Below are 20,518 nucleotides of genomic sequence, written 5' to 3' on the forward strand. Positions count from 1 at the left end.
ACTGCTCTGTGAATGTGTCTGATCGTTGGTGTGATCGTTATTGAAGCTGATGAGCAAGCAAAGAGAAAAGTGGGAGGGTGGAGACGGAGAAGTGGAAAGGGGAGAGAGGTGAGGATGGAATTAAAATTTCCTCTCTTCTGCCCATCTTTGCTGCTTCTCAAGGAAAGGAAGTGTCAGTACATTTAAGCAGCCACAGTTTTTGTTGTAGGCCTTTTATATGTGTCACTCCATTTCTAGAAGGGACCCATATGTGACTGCTTCGTCTCTGGCTGACGAGCCTGTGCGGCCGTGTTTCACACTGAATGACAGAGAGAGAGAGAGAGAGAGAGCAAGAGAGAGAGAGAGAGAGCAAGAGAGAGAGAGGGAGAGGGGAGGCTCACAGGGAAGCTCTGAGGGGCAACAGATCTGGTTTGCTCGGCTGAAAGACCAAACAAGAGATGGATTTTTGCACAACGTGAGAGAGGAGCAGCTGCTTCACATAAGAAAAATAAAGGTCTGTATCTATTCCTCTTTCTTTTCTCAGCAACTGCATGCATGCTGCTGATGCTTCAGGCTACTTTGTTTTATTTTACAACATTTTTCCAAATTATTATAATGAACCAGACAGAGCAGGGAATCTGTTGATGAGATCTATAAGGAAGGATCCTGCTAAACACAGAGAGATTATTCAGCTTGAACTCATCTCTTCATTCACAGACAACTTTATTTATGGTTTATCAACACCCGCAGAGCTGCGGTGAAGCTGCTATCACCGGCAGCCTTTCTGTCAAAGTCAGAGAGATTTAAAAGGAAAAGTGTGCGAGATGTACGCATGCATGGTGGGAAGAATTCATTTTAGTCACCAACTTGGAAGGTGAGCGGGATTCCGGTGTGACAGTTGGGAAAAGGAGGAAAAGCGTGACAAGCGATGAGTGGGGCAATTGTTCCCCCCAAGAGGGTGAGGAAAGCGTCCTTTCAGAGCAATCCTGACAAGAGCGGGGTTTGTTTGCATTTGAACTGATGTATGACTCACTCAGCTCATCATAATAATCAGAGAGTAAATGAGCTGCACAGGCAGAGTAACTCAGCATCGGGTTTTATGCCACGGCGCTCAGAAATATCAGGAGTAATTAACAGATATGAGAATGAGGTGTAAAAATACACTTTACCACAGGGATGAACTAACAGACACACACACATACACACAGTGAAACATCAAAGCAAGGAGCTCATTATCCACACTGGCCACTGACCAAAAAAATCGTCCAGTGCTTCCTATTCATGATGATCACTGTTCCTGTCTGCTCGTGGGTTAACTCATGCTACCTTATTGTCAGTTAGATTAAACCCTTCGCAGCACCTTTGAGATCTCACTCCAATTTGGCCTTTTGAAAGCAGCACTTTCATGCCCTGAATATCTGAGAGAATCAGATAGCAGCTTGAACACCGGGGCACGACCCCCAGTAAAGCTTTGAGTGCAGTCAGGTGCGCTTCGAGATTTTGCTATTGAAATGTAAAAAGCTCAGAATAGAAACTGCAGTTTGCTCTTTAGTAGTTTTGCAGTCAGTTCAACTCCTCCTTTTTCTAAATCTGGAGCCTCTTCAGTTATGTTTATATTTGTGCACATTTTTTTAATGCTTTGCTTAAGTGCACAAAAAACTGGAGATGATGTTTGTTGTCATGCTAAACAAGAAGAGCGGAGAAACGGTTTACAGCTTCTGGTGAATATTGTAACATCTGTTTCTTCATACTTTCATCATTCCTGCATATCTCTGACCCTTTGTGCGTTATCTGTGGTATTTGCAACTGCAGAAGCAAATTGGAATTCATGTGGTGAGGCTTAGGTCTGCTTTCAGCTGATCTGGCTTTGAATGTAAGATACGTAGCATGGCTGAAATCCAGGTTACTTTTATCTCCTGGTAATCTGCTATTTGGACTATAGAAGTATACATACGCATGTGCAAGTGTTGCATGCATCCAATACAATGTATATCCCCAGGATTTCTGTTTTTTTTTGGCTCCTCTTGTGTGCTTTTTCGTGCATGAAAAAGTAAGTGCGCATCGACACACATGCACACACTTCCACAAAAGAATATGGTCCAAATGCCATGACATTTTGAAACACATGGATGTTGTCCATTATTCATGAAGTGAAGGGCTAGTACCAGAACTAAACAAACACGAGAATCCATCTCAGTGGGAACTTTCAGTTTTAGTAAATATTTGCATAAGCCGCATGCATGGATTGTTAAAATTCCAGCAATGGCCGGGCCTATTTTCTTTCTCGGACACCACAAGGTTTAATAAAAAGTTGCAGAGAGGCTCCAAGGCTGTCTCTGTTTGGCCCTGAATGAGCATGAATGGTGCTGAATGTGAAAAAAAAAAGACTTGCGTAAAGACTGAACATTTATTAATCAAGTAATTAATATTAGACTCATACAAGGCTTACAAGAAAGCACAGTAAGATTTGCTTTGTTCTATGATTTTATCGACACATCGGGTATAAAACTGCAAAGACGTGCACTGTCCAGCAATATCAACAAGCATAGAAGAAAAAAAAAGACGATACGCACTAAGAAATGAAAACATGCAAAATAGGACAAGAGGGCTGATGGGGACGAATGGGCAGAGGCATAAGCTGAATGGTGACCGTGAAGAAGATTACACAGAGATGATGAGAAAATTAGGAGGGTGTTGGGTGAAGAACAGATTGAGAAAGTGGAGCACGGGAAGCTACGCGGCACCGTGTCTCAGAAGGAGTTTGGCTGAACATACTCCAGTAGCAGAGGATGAGGTTGTTTGAGGAGAGACCTCGAGAAATTGTGCAGATCAAAGAGAAGGAGTTTGATCAGGAAAAAGAGAGAGCCTTGGGAATCGAGGCTCACTGTCTATAGAGATAGACCAGTGGCAAAAATATAAAGTCTAAGAAAGCAACAGTGAAGATACGCAGAGAAATTTGCTGAAGTGTGCAGCAGAACATATTTCAAGTTCATGACAAAGCCCAGAAACCAATGCTGCTATAGGAATAAAAAGCTGAAATACTTAATCAGACACAAGTCATATCAGAGAGCAAAAAAAAGAGAGCACTTCAGCAAGAACCCACTGATGAGCTCCAGGCTGCTAGACTCAAGAGGAAACATGAGAATAAGAGGACTAAAAGGCAGAACAGTCTCACAGTGCTGAACTCTGTGCAACCCTGACTGGGAATAAAACTGGGAGAAAAGTATTAAAGGACAGAGATGTAAGTCATGTCAAGTAAAGTTTGCTGATGTCCAGCCTCAAGGTACGGCCCTCACTCATCCTATTTCCTCTCAGAGGAGCAGCTACCAGCAGTGGTGTTCATTCTCTGTTGGAGAGGCTGTCCAACAGAGGGGCCATTCTGGCTTTAAAAAAGCAGCTTCTGCTCAGAGGGAGGTGTGAGAGCAGTCCAGATCACCCTTCAGTGAATCTGAGATGTGGCAAGAATAGGAAGACATTGACAGCATGGATAGAAAAAAATGTTATATTGTGTCTATTAAAAAAAGTGTCTCTCTGAGCAACAATTTAAGATCACAAAGCTTTTAAGTATGTTGCTGACCTTACACCTAGAAAATAAATCCTGTTTATTTGTAATGATGTAAGGATTTTCATGAGGTATTAAGCATGCCTCTTGCCCCCAAAATGGGCTTGAATATCTGATATCCATGTTTATGAGCAATCTTAATAAAAATCATGAATTACTGAGCAGATACATCATTTTTTGAGACGACAACTCTGTGGGAGACACATAAAAAGATGGGAATAAAGCGCACACATTAAAACAGGCAAAAGAAATTAAGTCCATCTTCAGCAGCCAGCGTTTTATCTTTAACCCTCTGTCAGAGAAAGGAGGTGTAGGCTCAAGGGCAAATAACCAACGATCTGTCCAAAGTCAGCAGAATGAATAGTGAGCAAGGCCTGATTGCAGCAAAACATTATACATTATACAAAACCCAGATCCAGCACAACCAGAGAAAAACAAGAGATAAGACGAAGGCCACTTAAAATTTTAACTTAACACAGTGTAAATATTTTTGCTGACAGCCTTCTGGGATCTCGTACACTTGTGCACTACATCACTCTGGATGCAGTTAAGGATCAACAAAGAAAACTTTTGCAACAGACTTGATACATAAAGTCAATGACTTGGGTTTCTACCTGACACTAAAATGTGAATTTAGTGTAACCTTCAGAAGGAAGAAAAACCATAAATTTGTTAACAGAAGCATGTGATGTGAGATTGCTGACTCACTGGAGGCAGGAATAAACAACTCATGTTCCAACACGTGAAAGCCAAGCCACTTTTAAAATTCATATAATTTTCCTGTATAAAGATAGCTCATTTTCCCAATTAGTCCTCTGTGTTCTCTGTACTACATTTGCAGCAATTCCTAAGGAAAATAGCTACTGGTATTTATTATATGTAGGCGGGTGTGTGCATGTGTGTGTGTGTGCATGTGTATGGCTCACCTCTCCAGAGTCAGAAGGACTGCATGGCCTGCCCTCTTAAAGTAGATTAGCTTGAAAAAAAGAACTGAGCGTGCATCGTTGCCTGGATACAAAAAGCATCATTAAGCACAATTATCAGCCACTTCAGCTCACAATGAACAAGCTTCAGTGCAAATTTCAAAACAACATATCATTAAAATCAACAACCTATACAGAGGAGGAAAGAGTGGTATGGAAAGATGAGGCCAACAGGTAAGATGAGGAAATGTGGCTGAGAAGAAGGAGAAGAAGAGAGATTTGAAGATAGATAAGTAGGCAGGAGTTCACTGGCAAGTTTTTGGGGATGTTTCAGATGTATACACAACTAATTACTGACATTTTTTTAACCTCAATATATTGGAAATCTAATGTGACCAAAACATTTTATGCACTAAATGAAAGATGTCAGGTTGGGAGAGAAAACAGTACAGAGAACGATGCATTGCAAAAAGACAGCAGAAGCAATGAAAGGCAATGTGAGCAGCGTGTGCAGGGAATATCAATACAAGTTTCCAAAAGAGTCTGGGGGAAAAAGAGAGGCACTATAATCTAACAAAAGCGGCAAGACCGTTTTTCACTGGGCCAGGACAACCATTGGGAGCGTTTGATAAAGAATACAGAGTTAGGGCAAGAGAGCACGCAATCACAGAAAGGCTGCAGCCCAACTCATTCCTCCTCATTATGCTGTGCATCTCCCTGAAGGTAGTTTGGGCTTTAAATTAAAGAGAGCTAGAGTTATTGCCAAATGTACCATCCAGAGAGAGACAGTAAGAGAATAAAATGGAGTGAATACGTAGGGAAGAAAAGATTCTGGGAATGGAGTGCCAAATTGCCAAACTTCATAAGCAAAAATCATCACAGAAAGTTTTGTACCAAATGAAATTATCTGAAACTTTGTGCAACAAAACAGATTGTATATAAAAGATGGATATAGCCACTATTTGTCACCCACTGGTTTGCACATTCAGTTCAGTTTTGTTTATACAGAGCAATCTCAGATTAACAACTGCCTGAAAGCGCTTTACATTGTAAGGTACATAACTCAGATATTAGACAGAAAACCCAAACAATCCGATGATCCCATATTAATAAGCACTTGGTGACAGTGGGGAGGAAGAACTCCTTTTTAACAAAAAGAAACCTCTAGTAGAACCAGCCTCAAGGCCACGACAGGAGAGCGTAGTGGAGGACAAGGACAAAACATAAACTATTCAGCAATATGTAGAATATAGTCAAGTAAAGAAGAAAGTAGAAAAGTGAGTTTCCAGAAGTGAAAATCCCCCTCATTTTCCCCACTGGGATTTTGATTTGGAGTCACTATATTGTAACCATTCAGCTATCCACTGTTACTAAGTGGAACATTGTGGCATGGTGCTATGTGTTGCTGTGGAAACCTATTAACTTTGTGTTATTAATAAAAAAGTGTTTAATTTGCAGTGCTGTGGAAAAGAACTCTACCCACAATCCTCAGCTTAAACAGAGATCTCTTTGATTGGTGGAGGTTACTGTTATCATGGAAATGTTTAAACTTCAGAGAGCGCAAAATCTTAGAAAGTGAGAGCGGTGGATGCAGTTAGGAGCACCATATCAATATTTAACTACACACACAACACACACACACACACACATATATATATATACATATATATATATATATATATATATATATACATATATATATATATATATATATATATGTATATATATATATATATATATATATATACACACACACACAAAACTATTATTATTATTAGACGTAGTAGTAGTATACAATATTTTAGATGAAAACAACTCCATTCGTGAAGGCTTGAAGTTAGTCCCTTTGGAAGCTGGTATTTGGTGTGCATTTTGGCATGATTAGTTCATTCACTGCCAAATGTATTTAAGTTGCACAGTCTTTTCACTTTCTTTTATTTATTTATTTATTTATTTATTATCCAAATCAAATCTTTTAATGGTCATATTCACTTAGTAGCTTATTGGCTTGGTTCAAGTCTTATAACTCTTTGAGTAATGATTTTCCAAAGCGTCAGTGGATAAAATGAAGCTCTTAAAAAAGTGGGCAGGCAGCCTTAACTGTAAACTTTATCAAAAAGGAGCCTAATCTTTTACACCTCCCACCATTTATTACCTTATCTGAAAGAAAGGCAGCACGGTGGCACAGTGGTTAGCACTGTTGCCGCACAGCAAGAAGGTCCTGAGTTCAATTCCACCATCAGGCCGGGGTCTTTCTGTGTGGAGTTTGCATGTTCTCCCCGTGTTTGCGTGGGTTCTCTCCGGGTACTCCGGCTTCCTCCCACCGTCCAAAGACATGCAGCTTGTGGGGATAGGTTAATTGGATAATCCAAATTGTCACTAGGTGTGAATGTGCGAATGAATGTGAGTGTGAATGGTTGTTTGGCCCTGCGACAGACTGGCGACCTGTCCAGGGTGTACCCTGCCTCTCGCCCTATGACAGCTGGGATAGGCTCCAGCGCCCCCCGCGACCCTGAAAAAGGATAAGCGGAAGCGGATGGATGAAAGAAAGCATGGAGTGCTAAGCTAATAAGCATCAGTTGTTAGCTAATGTTTTAGCAAACTTCGTTTGCTAAGACTATCCACAAATGGCTAATTAGATGTAAGCAACTTGCTAATAAGATTTGAACTTTCGGTTTACTGTGTGCTACTTAATCAACTGCATGACAGGGAATTATTTGTTAGATAACAAACAGGATCGAACAGAAGTAGAAATTTCTCAATATTTCAAGTTTTCACTGAGTAGCTTGCAGTTTGTAGTCACTTCTGGGTAAATCCAAATTTAGAGATGACTTATTTAAAATTTAGTGTGAATGTCTTGAGATACTAACCAAAACTTTTGGCCTACTGATGAAAAATGCAATTAATTAATCAAAATAGTGTCAAAAAGAAGCTTCCATAAGGTTAGCATGGACTTCAGTTGCTCAAATGTCCATTTGAAGAATTTCAGTTTTGTACGTCTGTATTATCATTTTTCAGACCCAGGGGTTTGCTGCTTGGGATTCATCAGTGTATAATAATATATAAAAAATACTAATGACTGTAACAATGTAGCATTATGAGCGTTTAATAGATTGAAAATGCTTATAACTTGCATTCACTAGCTATTCAACTTGCATCATTTAATCTCTGCCAATTCAGAATAACAAGCAGCTAGTTCAAGCTTAGTTAACTAATTAGCTTATGAAGGTTAAATCTACTAGCTAACTGTCCCTTTGTAGTATTATTAAATTTAAAACACAGTGTTCATTGGTCAGGTTAAATAAATGATTATTAGTCCACATCAAACTGATTTGGTGTCTGAGCAGCAAACTACAAAATTGAGAGAACACTTTGTGACACTGAGACAAGTTTATAATGTTTTTATTAATATTGTCAGAGCAACATTCCCAATTTCCGGAATGAAACATCATAATGAAATGAAATGGCAAAGCATTTAAAGTGAAACCTTCCAGTTTCTAACATGTTTTTACATTGTAGCTACTTCCGCAGTTTTCAGCAGCACTGATCTGATTAACAGAGGTTATTACTGCAGATCAAAAGGCAGGAGTATAATTTTCTCCAGCCTTAATATCGCACGAGTGGCCGGGCTCACATATGGGGCATGCTGAAATGTAGGCTATAAAAAATGGGGAGAAAAGGAGGCCAGGAACAGAAGATAAGAAAGAAGTTGAGCTCATACCACTGGGAGATGAAAAGTGTGCTGCTGACCTCTAGCTTTCATACCGGTCATGGTCATTTATTCCTCGCTTTGAAGTGTCTTTCCTCTGCTGTCATAGATCAAGTCAAGACACAAGGCTGGTCTAACCCAAATTCAGCACAGCCCCCTTCCCCTCTGTGTCTCACCAGCACAAAGACTCTGACTGCTCCTCCAGCGGTCGCTCGCATTTCCTCGCCAGTTTCGTGCCATGCAGTAATTTGTGATGGAATATTATTAACAATATTAATATACAGTGGAGGAGGATTGGTTTTCATCTGTCTTTGTGAAAGCTGATTATAAGGGGTTTAATTTCATCAGATAAGGATGGCTTCATTTATGAGCACGCACAGCTTTGGGCACCGAGCCTGACAGGCATTCAATAAGACAAGCACTCCCCCTGCTGTTCATGGCAGTGTCATCGGCATAAATAAAGTAAAACAAAAAGCTTCCTGACTTTTAATCTGAACAAAAATCCTTTTTTTAATTGATCATTTCCAACCAAGGCTGTTTGGGATTATGTGAGGGTGTGGGCATCAGGAAGCATCTCCCATTCTTCAGCAGACAAAGAGAAATCACTTTTTAAAGGCTTTTTGTAAATACTGGATTTTTAAACTAAACGTCTTTTTGCTCCTCAATAAATTTCCCTCCTCTTCCTTTTGTCTCTCTTGTTATTCCATGACGAAACAACAGTCAGGATGTCTGGGATTGACGTTCCGTTGATGGACCAAAATGAGACCGGAATCTCGTCAGTAGACAATGGGACTTTCCTCCGTTTCTCCCCGACCTCTGCCTCCACATCTGCGGCCGCCTCATCTCCGGGGCGTCCAGGGAATGTTTATGTTTATGTATGGCTCTTTCTCGGCCTGCTGGTGTTCCTTCTGACGCTGCTCGTCATTTCCCTACACAGGCTCAAGAACATCATCTCCTCTTCTTCCTCTGTCCCCGACTGCAGCAGCGAGGGAGGAAGCTCCTTCACCAACATGGAGATATGTAGCATCTCATCTCAGAGGTCCACCATCTCTGCACTCTCCACCTGAGGGATGTGGGAGGGAGCACATACAGTACAGACATATGCACATGTGCTCTCATTGGTGCATGCCCATGCAAACAAAGGCAAGCATGCACACACATATAAAGCACACAGAGGTCCAGCACCTCCTCACTGTGACATACAAACACAAAAACCTTTTGTCAGCCCCAAAGAAGCTGACATAATGGCATTACAGTCCGTGCATGCATATTCTAATTCTGGCGGGGCCATGCAATCTGCATAGGCACAGGGGAAATATCTGCTCATAATGTGATGAAGAGGTCTTGAAGGGTGAGTGTGAATGCACCCTTCTGAGTCTTACTTTCACAATTAAGACAAATGAATCTGAGATTCTGCTTTCCCTTTGCGGGGAACAGCATAATGAGGGACTCATTATCTTTTCTCCTCTTTTTTCTTTTTGTCATTTCTCGTATTGCACTCGTGTTCAACTTAGAAGAAATACTATTGTTTGAAGTGAAGCTTTGTACAGCATGCTTCATAATGTCTGTAGACTACATTGCAAACTCGGTATAAAAATCCTATTAAAGCTCTTTAACTTTGTACATGAAGTACATAGATGTGTCTCAGCTGTTCAGTAAGGTTTTGGAAATGAAAAGGCAAGATACATCCAAACTGTGATCACGTCAGGCTTGTAATCATTCAAAGTATGAAGAAAGGAGGTTGCACAAGAAGAGGACCGATAACGGTGATGTGGATGTGAAGGTAAGAAAGAAATGACGCTTGGAGACTTGACAGACAGGCACCCACGGACTCCAGCTCCAGACAGGCCAGGTCAAAAGTGCCATCAACTACAAGAGGAAATTCCGAGCCTGAAAGACAGGTCTACCAGCGCGACAGATTACCACTCTTGCCTGTCAATTTATAAGGCGTCCGATCCCGGTCTCCATAGAGACTACAGCAGCTCTGTGCTGCCATCAGCTTTTATTCCAGGCTTCGGTTAGAGAAATGGTTGTTTACTCTGAAAATACATCATTTACTTGTTTGTTATTTTTTTAATATTGTGAGTTGAAGTCTTTTTGACACTGTGACAAAAATGTATGGCACGTACAGAGAGAATTATTTGAAAACGGTTCATTCATCTTTGCCACACTTTGTCAGAAAAGTCAATAAACTGTAAAGACCACAAAGGCTCACAGATGACAGCCGCAAGCAATAAAAACAGCCAGAGCTGTCAGACTCCTTGACAAATCCTCACTGTTCTCCAATTAATCTGTGTATTTCAAGTGGTACGGTCTGACAGACTCAGCACTCCCCCATGTATAAACTTTAATCACAAAATCCCTTTAACTTCTATACATGCTGAAACATCACACTAATTAAAAAAGAGATTAGTGGCAATGCTTTCGTTTATCATTCCAGTTATAATTGAGGTGTTAATGGATTTGTTTGTCTTGCAAAATTAGGAAAATGGCTGTAGTACTAAGCATAAGATAAAGCATCAAATATACTGTAAACAAATTGGATGTAATTATTAGCTTTGCTGTAGTTTCACTTCAGCTCATTCTTCCCAATCCACGAATCCCTGGATTTTAATTTTTTTTTAAATGATTGAAAAAATGCCACATACAACCCAAAAATATATACAAAAATATGTATCCATTCATCTTTTATTATTAATATTTGGCCAATTCTGGTAATATCTTTATAAAAACTGTGCTAGACACATCAATAAGATGCCATAATTAGGTATACAAGACCTTAATAATTGAATTTTCGGTGGCTATACAGCTCAGTGGAAACAAAAGTGGGTACACAATATAGTAATAAAGCAATAATAACCATAAATAGAGTGCGGTATTGAACGTAGTTTTTAGGTGAGCAATGGTAGATGTAGTATAGTATAAAGTATAAATAAAGAGATTAATAACTAGGGCTGATAATGTGCAAATAAAAGTAAGTGTAGTTTGTAATTGTACAGTTAATGTTTTACAATATGATAATATGTAAACATATTGGCCTGATTTAAGGTTATTACAAAGTAATAACTACCGCAAATATTTCCAGGTAACATTGATAGCATTAAATAGCACATTCAAATACAGATTCTTTTAAAACATGAGGTGGTATTAATTTTAATATTAAAATAGTGACCATAGCCTTGTTATTTTACTATATTTCTTATTGTAATCGGATTAATAAACACCCAGGTCAGTCAGTCAATCAGATTGTAAAGTCATAAGTCATATCATTTTAATATTTCATTTATAATTTTAGACTATAAAATTCACTTTTAGTGGCATAAATTGATACTTAAACTAGTGTTATTTTCTACTGCCTGGTCATTTTAACTGTTTGGCATGTAAATTTTATCAAAACCAATGTTTCTCTTATTTAGAAGCACTTAAAACATAAAGAGATATATATTCTATATATTTATGAACAAAGAGCTGAGGCATGTTTAAAATCTGCAGACCTAGTATCACAGAGTAAGTGGCTTATGTAAGTAAGTGGCTTACTGAAGTGTCCATGGGCAAGACATTGAACCCCCAAGTTACTCCCAATGGCCGGTCAGTGACTTACATTTGATGCACTGGGTGAATATGAAAGGCGCGTTTTAGAAACTTTATTAGAAAACAAACAATTTCTTTCTTCCTGTTAAAAGGGCGTTTTTCCTTCCCACTGCTGCCATGTGCTTGCTCCCAGGGGGTCATCTGATTGTTGGGGTTTTCTCTTTATTATTGTAGTCTTTACATTATAAAGCGCTTTGAGGCAAGTTGTGTTTTGGCACTATGTAAATAAAATGGAATTTAATTGAAACTGAAGCTACAGTTGGTAAGGGCTCACAACAGAAGATTGGAAAAACGATGCATGGATCCATCCTGCCTTGTATTAACAGTTCAGGCTGCTTAATGAATAAATAAAACTGAATTGAATCAAATTATTAAATGATGTTTGATGAGAGCAATGTGTGGCCATTTTTTATAAGCAGCCAAGCAAGCAAGATTGTGTTTTTTAAGAGTTGCAGCAAAGCAGTAAAATAATAATCTGTTTATAGTTTCACAGCGAAAGTTCACAAATTCAACAACTAGTGTATAATTTTAGCTTTTAGTTTAATTTTGCACATAAAGATGTTCAGCTATGAGAACAAATGACTATTTTAAACTGGTGAAATAAAAGAAAATAGATAAAACTGAACCTCTAATGTCGTCTGTGAAATTTCAGGTTGTATAATCACTGTGACAACTTTCAGTGAGGACGGCTGTTCTGTTCCTGTGTTATTTGAAGAAGCTCCACAGGAGTAGGTTTAAATGGGTTCTTTAGAAAAGAACAATGCAGGAAATGCTGAAAACTGAAAGTGGTAATTTTGTACTACTAACAGGGTATTGATGTCTGTGATGCAGGATGTTGCTATTTTCACAAACAGGAAAGAAAAAAAAAACAGCAGGTAGTTCAACGAATGACAAGTGTGTGCAAAATGCAGCGTTTTAACTAGAAATCGCATTTATGGAAGTAAGATTTCACTCAAAATGGCAATAAATGTACGCGTGATACACGGTTGTGATCAATGAAAAGCCAAGTCATCAAATTCTTTGCATATTTTATTTTCTTATCATGATTTTTTTTCCAACTCACACGTCATATTTTACATCTTTGCAATAAAACATGAATACAATAGTTTTTTTTTTAGGGTTTCATAGATCCAAAAATATTTAACCTTTTTTTGGATACGTAAGTTGAACCTGTCGATAGAGTATGTGCATGTGCGCATTTGATCAAGATGGCTTCACACATACGGTACATCTCACATTTCATCCTCTCTCTCCGCCCTCCGCCCCGCCTCTATCAGCTACAGAATCATGATATTGCTTACAACTGTGAGGTTGTAAAACTTATAATCACAGATGAGCTCAACGTTTTAAATACAAACATCAATGCACAAATTATCCCGTAGGAAAATGGACCTAAACGAAATGGCAGCCGACCAGAAAGAACCAAGCTAATAAATAATGATATGTGATTGGTGCAAAGTGCAAATACAAAACAAAACTTTTACATTGATTTGATTCTCTCTCTTTTTTTTTTTTTTTTTAAAATAATCAACAAATGTGGGTAAGTGAAAGTTTGCGCTTCCAGTCTTATTCAGCTGATCAAGTCTCCCGCCGCCAAGCCTGAACCGAGACTATATGTACATATTTGACAGAACGATCACCAAATATACAAAGGAAATCATGTCAGTCTTGTGTTCGTCATCCTTGGTGGCACTGGTAAGACCTCTTTATCATTACCTTCCCTGGCAAAACATTTACCACCGTTATTACCATCAGCCTTGTCAACATTATAATAATTATTACACAGTATTTTACATACAGCAAGTCATTAATAAATTAAAGGTGATAAGCGCAGTTCGTGTAGTGAAAGTAGAAGTGTAGACTCTGAAGGAAGCAGAGCCTTATTTACATAAAAATCTGATTTAAGCCTGCTGAGGGTAAAGAACAAAAAAAACCTAAATGAATATTCAAAAAAAGAAAAGAAAAGAATAAAACAGGTGAAATTAAACAAGATTAAACAATTTTAAAAAATTAGACCTTCCAGCAATTTTTCAAGGGTGAATTTAAGATCAAGCCAATAGCACCTGTTTTTGAACAATGGGTAGAGCTAGTTCATTTCTGACCATTTCTTATCAGTTTAGATACATATTTCATTAATTATCCACCCAATAAGCGATGTGCTGGCATCTCCTCAAATGAAAAGTAAAGAACAAAATGTTAAACATAGCCAAAAGAAAAGAAAAGAAAACCTAGGATTTCTTTGAGGAACAGCAAATGTACCAGTCCTGTGAGTGGTACAGGTATGAAAGACCTCTACAATATCTGCTCACCTTGCCTCCCCCTCCCCACTCTGCAGTCTTCTTATTCTATTAGCAGGTTTTGGTGTGTATCTTCTGGGTATTAAGTGTCTGTGGTTACACACGTGTGTGTGCGCGTACATACACGTATGCACAGAGGAAGCAGTTTCCACCAGCGCCGTCGCATCCTAAAATCAAGTGAACTTCACAAGGGAATACAGCCTAAGGTCCGGTACTTGTTTTTCCATCGTCTCTGAACCTGTAGTTTCCCCTGTGCTGCAGATACACAGCAGAATGCATCACCTCCTCGCCTCCCTCCATCGTCCTCTTCCTCGCACTGTCCTCAGTACCTGTTCTGGTGTTCGTAGTGCCAGCGGTTGAAGTCTATGTTGAATGCCACAATGCTGCCAGACGCCATGCCAGTGATCAAAGTCCTGAGGGCAGAGAACACAGTAAATCACATCTGCGAACCATCGAAACTTTTGCAATCACATCACAAAGGTGACGCAGTCTTTGTCCTCTTCCTGTTTTACCTCTGGTCGTGTGATAGGTCCATGGCACGGATTCCGGCATCACAGCCCGGATAGATGTAAAGCTGTTTGAAGTCACACGCCTGCCACACCTCAACAACTCCATTATCGCCTCCTGTCACCAAATTCTGCCCGTCACTACTTAGCAGGATTGCCTGGAAAAGAAAAAAAAGAGTCCAAGTTAAAAGAAGCTCTTGGTTTATGGCTGAATAATGCGAACACCAGTGTATGAAAATGTTTGCATTCGAGTAACCCTGACAGCTTTACCCGTGTCGAATCGTTGACCTCCATTTGTGCCAGCAGTTTTCCATTTATGCTGAAGTTGCAGAAGCGGCCTCTCTCATAGTAGATGATGCAGTGTCCCTCGCTAGACACCGAGATGAGGCGTGGCTGCTGGCACAGCTCTGGACCCTCCAGGGCTCTGAGCAGGTCCCCTGTGATAGTGTGGACGAGGCACGGGCCCTCTGAGGGAAAAGATCAAAGCAAGATAGTGTAAAGCTTTGGCAAAAGCAACATTCACTGTGATTAACGTTCACTGCGTCCACGCCACTGTTCTCTGATGTGCATCTTTTATAATTAAATTAAATATTTATTTGCAAATAAACCTCTTCTGGGCAAAGACATATAAAGATGTACAAACCTTTGGCTCCACTAATAACCAATCCCAGCTCCGCGCAGACGGACACACACACCACCTCGTGGTCATGTCCTGTCAGTACTGCTCTGGGAGCAGGATAGTCACCTGAGGAAAACACAGTTAAGAGTCAAACCACTACATTTGCAGTAAAAATGTTTCCATTGCTGTAAATATACAATAAACATGCTCTAATTATTCAACTTAATGTTTGACCTTGAAGCGCATTCATGCACTCATGTCCCAAACAACGACTAGTTAACTTGCACACATTCTGTATCCACCATTTCACCACTCACTGTTGTTAGGGTTGTCCCCTATAATATGGTGCCGCCCACTCCAGTACCACAGAAGAAGAGTGGCATCTCTGGATCCTGACACGATGTAGCAGTCTCCTCCAATGTAAGACTCTGACCTAGCCAGACACGTCACCACATCCCAGTGGCCAAAAACTATCTGGGTCAGCTTTCCTGTGGAGAGCAGGGAGGTAGACAAGTTTGCCAACGTGTGTGTGCCTCTCCTTATCAAACTCCTGGAAGGCGACGGTGGGATAAAAATGCTTCGTGATGATAACTTAATCAAGCCGTGTCTCCTTTTAAACCCGAGGATCAGTAAAAACAGCATCTACCTCCATGTGCCTGCATGTATTTCCAAAAAAGCCTGCATCTCTTCTATGTAATAAATTAATAAACATGCAAAGCAAAGACTCTGACAGAATCATAAATTTAAGCTTCAAAAAGGAAGCTGACAGCCTCGAGGAAATGCTTGCTGTACTTAGTGCTTGACATGACTTATAAATAATACAAAAACCAACCAGTTTCTGTGGAGTAAACACGGAAGCTCTTGTCCCAGAAGCCGCAGACGAGGATGTAACGGTTATCAGCAGTAACCACAAAACAGTGTGTGTTAATTTGGATGCTCTGGTCCACCAGGTCAGTGATCTGACGCTTGTTCACGCCTGAGTTGTTTGCTACATGGGAAGAAAAAGATGTAATCAGGCTAATGAGGGCAGAAAAATGGAAAATGGTTAACAGTATATCTAAATTCCCGATGCATCACGTGATGCTTTTGGCCACAGCTCCCCCAGTGATCTGGAAATTCCCTTTATCTACTTACAGAACATGTGTATCAAAACTATGGTCTGCAACTGCTTATATAAAAACAAGAGCTGCATATAAGCATCTGTGATAAATTCTGCAATAACCTATAATATTAAAAACTCCTTGATTCAGATCTGCATCTGGGCCACATCCCACCTCTGGTCAATAAAATACGACATAAATTGCATCTATAACTTTTTGAATGGATAAAATGCTGTGAATATGTGTGAGAACTGACCAATGAGAGGGTCCATCTCAATGGGCAGATGATGAGCTTGTTCTAGGGAGTATCCTGGAGCTCCACGGAGGCCTGAAGGGTTTGAGGCACAAATATTACACAGTCATACATACGCACATCTTCAAGTGGTGAAGAAGGCCTGATCCAGTGCTCTCTGATGGGAGCTCTGATGCAAGCGTACATTAAAAATTAAGTGCCTCGTGTGGCAGTCGGTACTAAAAGCCACTTAAGCTGCCCGTGATCCTGTATAATCACATTACCATGATTAATTACACGTAGTCTGTTGCGCTAATGAGGTCATTAATAAGGTTAATTGAAGCTTTAATTAACAAATATTTCTATGTCAACATCGAGGGTGTGAACAAAACAGGACTAAAGGGCATTATGAAACAACAAGAGCAAATGCTTCAGGCTCAGCTGTAAGTATACAAGCATTACCGGCTTTGGGAAATCAGTCGCAAAAATTCTTTAATAATTTAAATTTTACACGGACTTCCATCAACGTACACTCACCGACAGTGTTGTGCCAGCGGTTTACGGCGAACAGCCGGCTACATGTGACCGTCACGGCTGCTGGTATGCTGAGGTGGGGGAGCGTGTTGGCCGCGACGTGTGTCACGGGAGAGTTGGAGGGAAACTTGAGCACCATGATGACATCCTGCTGCATCTGATCCTTAAACATCAGAGGGCTCTGGGGAAGGAAACACTGGTGAGACAGACAGAGAAAGAGAAAGGGAGAGAGAGAAAGGGCAAGAGGGTAGGTTGGAGGAAGGGGGATGGAGACGAAGGGAGAGGGACAGACAGAACAGATGGGACAGAGGGACGGCAGGGGAAACGGTATATTAGTGGGAGCACAGGGTCAGAGCAGGTACACACACTGAGGGTGGCTCTAGGTCTAGGAAAGGAGGCGGATGCACCGGTTGCTGAGGGCTCGGGGTCTGACGGGTTTGGGTTGACATTGATGGCTCTGATGTAGAGAAGCAGAGGCCTCATGCTGCTGAGAGTAGCAGGGACTACAGAGAGGCTACAAACACCATTACATACTACTGTATGTAATAAAACTTCAAATAGCTTACATCTTGCTAATGGAAGCTATTCCTCTCGGAGAATGCGGACTAAAAATAATTGATGCACTGGGTAGAAATGTTTTAAAAATATGATAAATAAATGAAAACAATGAAGATTCAAAGCACTGCTAGCTCAGTAGCTCTGCAGCGCTCCTACAGTTGACTTGGTGTTTTCATCAGGTGTTTGTCTGTAAGTGCGTGCCAAGATGTGCTAAGGCTGTTGAGGTATCTCACCAGGTGCATGGCGGAGGACCGAGGTGGGTGTGGCTCGATCAGCAGCTGGGAGGGCACCTGACCACTAAGCTGAATCTGGGCCTCAATCAGCTGGAATCAGAGAGGAAGAGATGGGCTTACCACGCACAAGTTCGATTTCTGCACTTTAATGATAATCGTCAACAAACCTCACGCTGTACAGCATCTAGATTGTCTAGGTTGACTGCTCCCTCGTAGGATAAGAAGTTGAACACATTGAGAGCTCGCACCGCTTCTGGCCCTCGCTGCTTGTAGCCAAATATTAGATCAATCCACTGGTGAAGCTGGCACGACACGAACTCGCTCTCCAATGCCTGGAGAGAGGGAAAGAATCAGAGAGAGAGAATATTCGCAGTTTATCTCCAGATTTGAAGGTGAGGCAAAGAAAAAAAAGAAAACTTCCAGGTTTAGTATTAAAAAAAACAAGTCTCTGTTTTTCTCACCATGCGGTTAATGCGAACAAAATCCTCGGGTTTCTTGGCCCAGACGGGAAGCTCCACATCACTTACAGGAACTGCATCTTCGCGCATCCCGAGCTCATATTCATTACTGTTGACGAACATCTCGGGCAAGTAGTAGAACTCTGGGATCAGCTCCTTATGGACACGAGCAAAAACACATTGTTCAGTCACTGCCTCTTTTTGAGGAGCATGCTGTGCCATGTGGTGGCTTAACCTTGCTTAATGTCTGCATATCTTACTGGAAAGGAGACACAAATGATATTGTAACTGATTTTGAGTACATCAAACAAAAAATCACAATTAAATAAATAGAAAAAATAAAGACCTGAAGAGTACAGCCTACTTACGATGGGGAAATATTGTTCTTCTGCAAAATTACCAGGTAATTAAACAATACCAAAAATTACTTAAGCAGTACTTAAAATTACTTACAGTATAATTTGTATCTCCTTTCCAATAAAACAGAAACAATTTCGGTTAAGCCACTCTATAATACAGCCCACACACAGGTACAGCCTACTTGCTCTGTAAGATGGCAAAATATTATTTTGTTTTCTGCCAAATTACCAGAAAATTATGCAGTACATGAAAATAATTATGCAGCACTTAAAATTACTTACAGTATAATTATTTCTTTGTTACATGTAAAAAACCAACTCGTTATTTGTTGTTTTAGTGGAAGCTAAATTTAATTTCAATGCATTTTCATATAAAAAAAACATTGAAATTGTTATATTATAAAACGAACACCCCAAGATCAGAAACAAACAGCCAACAAACCAAAATCACACAAAATACCTAGCCTGGTGAACATCTAACAATCCACCCTCTGCACTCTCAGTATAATAACAGGCTATGCTGCTGCTTTAGTTAACTGGATCTAAGAAAAATCCACATCAATTATTGACGCTCCTTTAGCAAATTATTATCAAATATTTCACATATGGTACTTTCAGCTGCTCCCTTATTTCCCAAGGGGTCACCACAGCAAATGGCTCCACATGTCTGATCTGGCACAGATTTGTCACCAGATGCCTTTTCCTTCCCTGCAAAACTCCCATTTATCCTGGAGTGCGACCACCGCTGACTTGCAAACCCTTAAAACTGGGGTTGTGCCTCCTCCTGGAATTAAGCTGAGGACCTTTCCTCATATGCAAAACAAATATGTTAACCACTTGAGGCCATAAGGCCACTTCTAAATACTTTCAAATTGGAAATGAAAGAAGAAAATCATAATTTCATGCTCCTGGTGTTAGGTCTCAGTGCGGATGGATTTTATGCTGAATACATCTAGTCCAACAACCTCAAACCAGTCACTTCAGTAGGTTGTTCCACGTTACCTTCACATCAGCCGTGTCCCTCTGGCAGTTCCTCCACGAGCGACCGATGCCAGAAAAGGCTCTCTCTGGATGGTCGAACTTACCATCATTAGCGCTGAGGAAAAATGTGGTAAAGGGCTCCTACAGGAACAGAAAACAGACACGTTCATGTGAAAAGCAGCCCTGAGTGTCTGGCGTGTGTTTAGTTAGCCGTTTCCAGTTTATAAGTGTGTTAAGTAGGCACTCACTATTCTGAGCATCCACATCAGTGTTGAATGAGCTGTGGAGTATAAGGTTGTGTAGTGGTGAGGAGGTGCGCTGTCGTCATCCCATGTCTCGTAGCGCTCAGCATAAAATGCTGCTCGTTTGGGATTCAGGGCACCGATTGGCTAGAAGAAATCAGAGAGAAATAACTGGATGAATACTTTGAAGAGAAACCACACATTAGCGTTCTTCTGCATAGCGGGGTGTATACGCTCTTGGTGGGGATGTGATAAGGAGAGATTTGTGCTATTCCTTGGTACATTATGTACCGTAAATGCTATTTTGTGACTTTGATTCATTTGAGTTGATAGCATCTCCAAGTAGCACACACGCAGGAAATTGGAAAAGGTGCATAAAGAGTTTTATGGGTGGGAGCTCTAACCTTGGAAAGGTCTCTGAAGTTGCCCGGTAGTGTGAGATCGAGCTCCTCTGAATCATAGTTGGTCAAGACCCAAGGAAAGACAGGGTACTGGTTCAAATCATTATAGGTCCTCCCTGCAGAAGACACAACAGCCATCAGCGACAACAGTGTGGCGTTAGTCTTGTTATAAACTGCAAGGACACACACACACACACACACACACACACACACACTACTCTTAGATTATAACAA

The 20,518-nt window shown here is 40.5% G+C and overlaps 2 protein-coding genes across 17 annotated transcripts in view; one reads left to right on the top strand and one right to left on the bottom strand.

Annotated features, from left to right (window-relative positions):
* Positions 1-344: 344 nt before the first annotated feature.
* Positions 345-12,814, top strand: sertm1 (serine rich and transmembrane domain containing 1). Of its 2 annotated transcripts, none has more exons than XM_086308921.1 (2): positions 345-493; positions 8,894-12,812. In XM_086308921.1, exon 2 carries the CDS (start codon positions 8,899-8,901, stop codon positions 9,238-9,240), a length of 342 nt encoding a protein of 113 aa, XP_086165047.1. In that variant the 5' UTR covers positions 345-493; positions 8,894-8,898; the 3' UTR covers positions 9,241-12,812. The 2 variants fall into 2 exon arrangements, with proteins under 2 accessions (XP_086165047.1, XP_086165048.1); XM_086308922.1 differs by lacking the exon at positions 345-493 and adding an exon at positions 6,404-7,105 and having other exon boundaries at positions 8,894-12,814.
* Positions 12,776-20,518, bottom strand: part of nbeaa (neurobeachin a) — a 106,986-nt gene continuing 99,243 nt past the window's right edge. For 10 of the 15 annotated variants that reach the window (XM_086308916.1, XM_086308919.1, XM_086308917.1 and 7 more), the window contains 14 exons: positions 20,288-20,400; positions 19,890-20,030; positions 19,663-19,782; positions 18,305-18,457; positions 18,011-18,175; positions 17,844-17,933; positions 17,056-17,248; positions 16,543-16,614; positions 16,019-16,174; positions 15,504-15,674; positions 15,211-15,312; positions 14,838-15,034; positions 14,574-14,725; positions 12,776-14,474 (listed from right to left, as the gene is read on the bottom strand). In XM_086308916.1, coding sequence (XP_086165042.1) covers positions 14,384-14,474; positions 14,574-14,725; positions 14,838-15,034; positions 15,211-15,312; positions 15,504-15,674; positions 16,019-16,174; positions 16,543-16,614; positions 17,056-17,248; positions 17,844-17,933; positions 18,011-18,175; positions 18,305-18,457; positions 19,663-19,782; positions 19,890-20,030; positions 20,288-20,400 — 1,916 coding nt within the window. In that variant the 3' untranslated portion in view covers positions 12,776-14,383. The remainder of the gene's footprint in view (positions 14,475-14,573; positions 14,726-14,837; positions 15,035-15,210; positions 15,313-15,503; positions 15,675-16,018; positions 16,175-16,542; positions 16,615-17,055; positions 17,249-17,843; positions 17,934-18,010; positions 18,176-18,304; positions 18,458-19,662; positions 19,783-19,889; positions 20,031-20,287; positions 20,401-20,518) is intronic. The other 5 variants (XM_086308918.1, XM_086308920.1, XM_086308915.1 and 2 more) reach the window with 1 other exon arrangement.

This window comes from Aulonocara sp. 'chitande type north' Nkhata Bay, linkage group LG10 (genome assembly GCF_057382095.1).
Source record: "Aulonocara sp. 'chitande type north' Nkhata Bay isolate Kocher_YH1m ecotype deep benthic linkage group LG10, A_spYH_male_GT1.1, whole genome shotgun sequence".
Classification (NCBI taxonomy): Eukaryota; Metazoa; Chordata; class Actinopteri; order Cichliformes; family Cichlidae; genus Aulonocara; species Aulonocara sp. 'chitande type north' Nkhata Bay.